The 8,123-nt window shown below is 42.1% G+C and overlaps 1 protein-coding gene across 1 annotated transcript; it reads left to right on the top strand.

The window, feature by feature from the left end:
* Positions 1-6,414: 6,414 nt before the first annotated feature.
* LOC145064476 (uncharacterized) lies at positions 6,415-7,143 on the top strand. Its single transcript, XM_079011920.1, has 2 exons — positions 6,415-6,609; positions 6,712-7,143. Exons 1-2 carry the CDS (start codon positions 6,415-6,417, stop codon positions 7,141-7,143), a joined length of 627 nt encoding a protein of 208 aa, XP_078868046.1.
* Positions 7,144-8,123: the final 980 nt, after the last annotated feature.

Raw genomic sequence — 8,123 nt, 5'->3', positions numbered from 1 at the left:
TGATGAGGTTGTTGATATGATGACATGGGATGATTTCACGATGAGATTCAGGCCTGAATTTTCACTGGTGATCGAGGTGCAATAGCTAGTGTGAGAATTTTAGGATCTCCGCTAGAGTACTGAGACGGTGGCTGAGATCACCACAATGTTTCGTAAGAGGGCACTATTAGTTATGCAGTATGTGGTAGACATGGAAATGAAGAAGGCGAGGTATAACGAGATGTTGTGGAGAAATATTAGGCAGTTTGTGAGCCGTTCCAGGTTCAAGGCACTGGAGGATATGATAGTGAGGACTAGGGAGAGAGAGATTGATCTCGAGATGCAAAGGAAGGGGAAATCGAATGAGGCTCAAGTATCGGGGGATTCGACTAAGAGGCCAAACGTTGTTGATGTGAAAGGGAAGGGCCAGCAGGTCCGTGGCCGCTGTGGCAAGTGCGGTAAGATGTGCGATGGGGCGTGCATGGTGAGTGGTTATGGCTGCTTCAAGTGCGGTCGGACATGGCATATTAGCAGGGATTGTGCTACTACTTCCACCACTACCCCAATATCTGATATGATTTTCTTTCATTGAAATCATAGGGGTCACAAGAAGGCCCATTGTCCGAGTTTAGTTGCAGCAGGACCGGTGTCAGCACCAGCTCCTACTACTCTTTGGATTACTGTCGACCGCCAAGGCTGAATGGTTGCACCTGTGGTGAAGAGTAGGGATTTTCAGTTGACGGCTGAGGAGGCTCGCACGGCACCTGATGTGGTGATGGGTATGCATCTTCTCCTTATCTCTTTATTTTTATTGAATTGTTTGCTTATGTTTATGTGTTCTATTTTAGGATCGTTCCTTGTGAACGGTATTTTTGCCTTGGTATTGTTTAATTCGGGGGCTACCCAATCCTTTGTGTTGCTTGCGCTTAGAAAGAGGTTCGTCGAAGCTCCAGGGAGCTAGATTTTCCTTTAGATGTCGAGACTGCAGATGATCGATCTATTCGGGCAGCGAAGGTTTATTAAGGTTGTATTCTTCAGTTGTTCAGCGGGAAGTATCTGGTTGATTTCGTTCCCATTCCTTTGCATGGGAACAAGGTTATTGTGGGTATGGATTGGTTGAGGCCCAGTGGGGCGGTGATTGATTGTGAGGAACAATTAGTTTAGATTCGAACCCCAAGTGGGGGGAGTTAGTTGTTCTGGGTGAGGCCAACTTTCTTTGAATGCTTGAGCGCTTCTTTCTCATATCGATCCCAACTTAAGTCCAAAAGGCCTACACTTTAACTAGGAAAGGTCTTCTGTCTTTTTCAAATATATATATATATCTCCTTGCATGTTGGTCACTTTTACTTTTTGGTTATGTTTGACCGCCTTACCCGTCATTGAAACACAAGCTGGAGATGTATCAGCCTATATTCCCAACTCGACGTCGTCGTCACCTGCAATATAAGGCCAAAAACTTGACTTTACTAACAGGGCCCGGGTACATATTCACTGTGGCATGCCGAATGTAATTTGCTTCGTAAGAAGAAGAATTCACTTCTATGAAAGACTTTCACGGGAATTGTCTCAGTGTGGGCCAATGTTGTGTTTAGCAGCGAGGGCCAGACATTATATTTAATAGGGTTGTTCTAGATTTATCGCCTATGTTATGGATACCTGTGATAAGGGTAAGGCGACTGTGGATGATGTACCTATTGTGCGGGATTATCTGGATCTATTTCCGGAGGATTTTCCTGGGGTGCTTATGAAGAGGCAGGTTGAGTTCAGGATTGATCTGGTTCCAAGTGTGGCTCCAATAGCCAAAGCATCGGTTGGCTCCTCCTGAGATGCAGGAGTTGTCTACACAACTGTAGGATCTGTTAGATAAGGGATTCATTCTACCGAGCATTTTGCCATGGGGAGCACCGATCTTGTTTGTCAAGAAGAAGGATGGGTCTCATCGTATGTGCATTGACTACAAGGATCTGAATAAGGTAACTGTGAACAACCGTTATCCACTCGTGAGGATTGATGTTCTTTTTGACCAACTTTAGGGTGCATCTTGGTTTTATAAGATTGATTTGCAATCGGGTTATCATCAGATGAAGGTTAGAGAGGAGGATGTGTAGAAGACAGCTTTTCGGACTCATTATGTCAATTACGAAATTGTGGTGATGCATTTTGGTCTCACCAATGCTCCAACCATATTCGTGGATCTCATGAACCGCGTGTGCAGGCTGATGCTAGATCGGTCTTTGATTGTGTTTATTGATGATATCTTGGTATATTCCAAGACTTAGGAGCAGTACGACGAGCACTTGAGGGAAGTGCGAGAGACTTTGAGGAGGGAGAGAATTTTCATAAAGTTCCCCAAGTGTGAGTTCTAGTTATGCAAGGTGCAGTTTTTGGGGCACCTTGTCAACCAGAATGGTATTTTGGTCGATCCAGCCAAGGTCGAGGCTGTGATGCAGTGGCAGGTTCCGAGGTCTTCATCTGAGATTCAGAGTTGCCTTGGTCTTGCTAGTTACTATCATAGATTCATCCAGGATTTCTCCAAGATAGTTGTTCCTTTGAGTCAATTTACAAAGAAAACATTAACATTTTGTTGGGGGACTAACCAACATGCAACTTTTGAGACCTTGAGACAGCGCTTGTACAAGTCACCGATCTTGACCCTACCGGAGGGTGTTGAGGATTTTATGGTTTATTGTGATGTGTCGATCACAGGTATGGGGGTAACATTGATGCAGAGGGGTCGTGTGATCGCTTACGCTTCGAGGCACCTGAAGCTTCATTAGGAGAATTATACGACTCATGATATGGAGCTGGTGGTTGTAGTTTTCACCCTTAAGATTTGGTGGCATTACCTCTATGGGGTTCTTTGTACATTTTATATGGATCACAAGAGCCTAAGGTATCTGATGGATCAGCCAAATCTGAACATGAGGCAGCGCCGGTGGTTGGATGTGGTGAAGAATTATGATTGTGAGATCCTTTATCACACTGGGAAGGCCAATGAGGTGGCCGATGCTCTCATCCGCAAGGCGGTCGCAGCTCGATCAAGAATATATGTTTGAGGATGACCGTGATTACTCTGATCTTGGAGCGGGTTCGTGAGGATCAGGTCGAGGCTATGCCAGAAGAGCACCAGAAGAGTGAGCGTATGATGGATCAGGTGGCTTCCTTCGATTATGAAAGTGGTGGGTTGTTGACTTTGCATCAATGGGTTTGGGTTCCGTAATTGGGTGACGTGCGTCAAGTTCTGATGGAGGAGGCTCTCAAGTTTAGGTTCTCCATTCATCTCAGGGGTGACAAAGATGTATTGGGATCTTCATCCTGATTATTGGAGGCCCTAGATGAAGCGGGATATGGATTGGTATGTGGAGCGATGCTTGACTTGCAAGAAAGTCAAGGCCGAGCATCAGTGACCTCAGGACAAGATGTAGCTATTAGAGATTCCCATATGAAAAAGGGAGGATATTACTATGGATTTCACCATGAAGTTACCCCAGACTATGCATAGAGTCGATTCAATTTGGGTCATCGTGGATCGTTGAACCAAGAGCGCACATTTCAATCTGATTCAGGAGAGTATTTCAATAGAGAAAATAGATGAGGTTTACATCAGGGAGGTTGTGGCACGTCATGGGGTGTCGGTTTTGGTGGTTTCTGAAAAAGATGTTCAGCTTACTTCCAGGTTATGGAAGAGGTTCCATGAAGAGTTGGATACTCGTCTCCATTTCAGCACAACATTCCATCCATAGACCAATGGTTAGAGTGAGAGGACGATTCAGAAATTATAAGATATGCTCCGAGCGTGTGTTTTGAACTTTGGTGAGAGTTAGGATACGTACCTTCCGTCAGTAGAACTTTCATATAACAAAAGTTATCACGCCAACATTGATCGACCTCCTTTTGAGATGAAATATGGGATGAAATGTAAGACCCCGATTTGTTGGGGCGAGGTCGGTCAGCGGGTTATGGGGAGTACCGAGGTGGTACTCAAGACCACTGAACTGATTCAGCAAGTTCGAAGTAGGCTCCAGGCAGCTCAGAGTCGGTAGAAGTGTTAAGCCGACAGGTGCCGATCTGAGTTAGAGTTCCAGGTGGGGGACATGGTTCTCATGAATGTGTCACCTTAGAAAGGTGTCAATCGATTCATGAAAAGGGTCAAGTTGGGCCCCAGGTATAACGATCCTTTTAGGGTCTTGGCATGAGTGGGTCAAGTTGCATATCGTTTGGATCTTCCAGATGAGCTCAATCAGATTCACAACATGTACCATGTCTCTCAGCTGTAGAAGTGTTTGGTAGATGATTTTGCAGTGGTACCGTTGGAGGATATTCAGACAGACGACTGCCTGAACTATATTGAGAGATCGGTGGATATTCTTTACCAGAAGATGGAAACCATGAGGAACAAGCTTGTTGAGTTGGTGAAAGTTCAATAGTGGCATCGCAAGGGTTTTGAATGGACATGGGAGCCATAAGATGAGATAAAGGAGCACTATTCAGAGTTATTTTGAGCAGTGGACTTCGAGGACGAAATCTGAATCAAGCGGGGGAGAATTGTGACATCCGGAACCCTAAGGTACTAAATTCATTCTTTTGTTTGAATTATGAGGGTCCTCACGACGTGAGATCTTGGGGATCATGTTGTGCTTTACCGTTGACCTGTTCACCCGTGTTTCTAGAAACTCATGATGTGAGGCATAAGGTTTCATGACATGAGGGCGACTTAATGACACAAAACCCTAATTTTTGGGTATGTAAGTGAATAAGAGGCTAGGGTTATCCATCCTCAGCCTCTCTGACCCTTTAAGCCTCTAGAAGAACCCTAATCTCGACCCTCTTGAAACTCTTAAGCATTTTTATGATCTTTGAAGCATTCTTTGGTGTTTTTTAGCTACTTGAAGTGGAAGAAGACCTTGGTTAAGAAACCTCTTGGCGTTTTGGCTTCCACCTTGCAATCTTTTAGAGCTTTTGGACCATTGTAAGTCATAAAGCTTGGACCTTTCTACCTGTTTCATCCTAGATCTAAGTTATAAGCTCCTTTTTGCATGTTAAGATGGGATTGCTTACATGGGGTCCATAAAGCTAGAAAATTTATGAATCATTGACTCATTATCTTCAACATAGTCGTTGGATCTGAGTTTCGGTGTAGTTTGAGACTCCATGTTTGAGTCTAGATCTCATTTTCCCCACTTTTGGTCTAGTTAGAGTTTCATCCATGCATTGGACATGCATTATTGACAAGCTACAATTTTTATCATCCTTTGGTTAAAGGAAGACCCCCTGGAATGTCCCAAGCTATGGTTGAAAGGATTAAAAGCTTAATGTGTTAAGCTCGTCAGTATAGATCTCACGACGTGAGGTTTAGGACCGTCACGATGTGAGAATGTTGGTCATCCCATCTATTTTTTCCGGAGTGGGCCACAACATGACTCAAGGTTGGGTCGAAACGTGAAGGGGACTAGAATCTTTTGATGAGTGAGTTGAATCGCTGAGTTGGGACTGAGTCGAGTTGGTCCCTACAATGTGACCATGGTCTACTAACGACGTGAGGACCCGTTGTTGGGGTTGGACCGTTGATTTTAGGCTCATGATGGGTTTGGGCCCAATTTGGAAAATAGAGCCATGTTTGGGTTTGGATGATTATTTGGAATTTTAGGCTTTTGGATATTTGGTTTGGGCTTTGGCCTTGGACCAATTTAGGGAAAGGGTAAAAGGGTCATCTACATTAGATTGGATTCCTTGTGTGAGTCGGGATCTAATTATTAAATTGATGTTGTTTTTTGATTGATAGCATGGGGATTTTAGCATGCTAGCAGCCAAAGATATAATTATGAGATTCAACAGTGTGAAGTGAGTTTCCTCATTGGGTTTAGCAGGTCTAAGGCACCAATTCCGGTCCATGATCAGTTATGCTAGAATACTAGATGTTTGTGTGACTCTTGTATGTGTATGTGATTGTATGCTTACTCGGGAGGGCCCGATGGTTATCTTGTATGCTATTATTTGTTATGCTTATAAGATGTGTATGTGGGTGGGGCCCGTTATGTGAATTTGGGTGGGGCCTGTTATACTCATTGGGCGGGGCCCGTTATGCGACTTTGGGCAAGGGGCCGTTATATGAGTGCAGGCGGGACCCGTTAGATTCATTGGGTGGGGCCTATTACGTGTTTATTTATGTATGGTATGTGGTATTTTGGGGAATTTAGTAAGCTTTGTGCTTCCAGTTTTCAATTTATGTTTCAAGTACTTCAGGATCGAAAGGGAAGAGCCCGGGATGATTATAGAGCACACACCACCTTTTTCTGCATTTTGAGAATTACTCTGATATGTTTTGATGTATTCACATACTTTGATCTTTTTGTGGTGTATGATAATGTTTGGATTAATGTTAAATCAAAAATGAAATTTTTGGGTCTTATTTTTTGGATGTTTTAAAATGATTTGATGAGTCAAAGTACTTCATCTCAAGAATCAGTGTCAAAAGTGTCAAAATTGCAAGAAGTTAAACCCAAGAATGTTGATGTTTTTCAAGGAATGTTTGAAAAAGAGAAAATCAAAGTTAAATCTTTGCCATTGAATGATTTCATTTCTATGCCTAAAACTAACGAAATTGACTTAATCGACAAAATCAAAACCAAAGTGCATAGTTGGATCTTTAGTTTTGCATTGCACACTACTTTTCATGCTAATGTCCAAGGAACAAAAAGCCTTGGGGACCTAAATCTCTCTGAATGATTGTAGATATTATGTGACGAACAATATGATGAGAATTGGTATATCGATAGTGGGTGCCCATGTCACATGGCTGGTCGTAAGGAGAATCTAAGGGGTTTTAGGAAACTTGTAAATGTTGAAGCAGTGACGTTTGGGAACCACCACAAATGTAAGGTAAAGGGATATGGAAAAGTTATGAATGGGAAATTTACTGTAAACAGGGTCGCTTATGTTGAAGTATTAAAGCATATTCTAATAAGTGTTTCTCAACTCGTTGTTGGAACTAGGAAGCAAATGTTTTTTGATGAAGAAGGAAGTATATCAAACAAGGAAATAAAGGATGTCTTGTTGAAGTCGAAGATGAAGGGAGGTATGTTCACTCTGGACATGAAACCTATCATTGGCATTCCTTCTATTTGTCAAATATTGAAGGCTTCTTCTGACCTCAGTTGGCTTTAACTTCAAAATTTTAAATAAACATGTCTTAAATGATCTTGTTCGAGGTTTGACTGTTTAAATTTTGACAATGATTCCTTGTGTGCAACTTGCGAGCACGGAAAACAACATCATCAAGGTCATCCAATCGTTATTGATTCCAAGATGGTAAAAGCGTTGGAACTTCCACATATCGACTTGTGTGGACCTTCAACTATTGAGTCTCTCAATAAGAAAAAGTACATACTTGTTATTGTAGATGATTTTTCATTATTTACTTGGGTTTTATTTTAGATAGAATTCCAAAACAGCTCACGTGATGATCGACTTCATCAAAACCACTGAATTAAGTTTGAAGAAGAAAGTTTTTAGGATTAAAAGTGACAATGGAACCGAATTCATGAGTCATGCTGTGACAACCCGAAATTTCCATTCTGAACAAACCACACCAAGCCAATAGAAGTAGAGCGGTTACAGTGAAAACTCAGATTTTGAGTATAAGTTTGGTAGTTTTCAGGATTTTACACCTAAGGAGATATTAGGAGAGTGGATGCACTAGGGTTTTGTGCAACACTGTAATTCCAATACTCTAGTATATTAGACTTCATTCCGAGAATAGAAATATTTTCTGCCAAAAATCTCAGGACTATAAATAGAATTCTGAACCAAATTGGTTCATTAGTTGAATTCCAATTAGAGAAAAGCCAAATTCCCTCTCACGGATCTTCGGGTTTTCATCCCAAATCGTGAGTACACTTCTCTAGTTGTGTTTTAATGCTTGTTTTATGCTTATTAACATAGATTGTAGGTCAAATACATGAGATCCGGGAGTTTACCGCCCAAGAACGTTCTTGGGGAGTAAACTCCAAAATCAAGCTTAAAGGCCACCTAGTCCCATTTCCTTATTAAGCAACTAGCTTAGGATGATATGTATGAACATTTGAGACTAGAAATCAATCAAGAACACATAGTTCTAGGAGTTTACGGCCCAAGAGATTCTTGGA

The sequence above is a fragment of the Lactuca serriola genome, chromosome 7, assembly GCF_051521515.1.
Source record: "Lactuca serriola cultivar US96UC23 chromosome 7, Lser_US96UC23_V15, whole genome shotgun sequence".
Taxonomy (NCBI): Eukaryota; Viridiplantae; Streptophyta; class Magnoliopsida; order Asterales; family Asteraceae; genus Lactuca; species Lactuca serriola.
The sequence above is the reverse complement of the archived record's forward strand: the minus strand, read 5'-3'. Positions and strand labels throughout refer to the sequence as shown.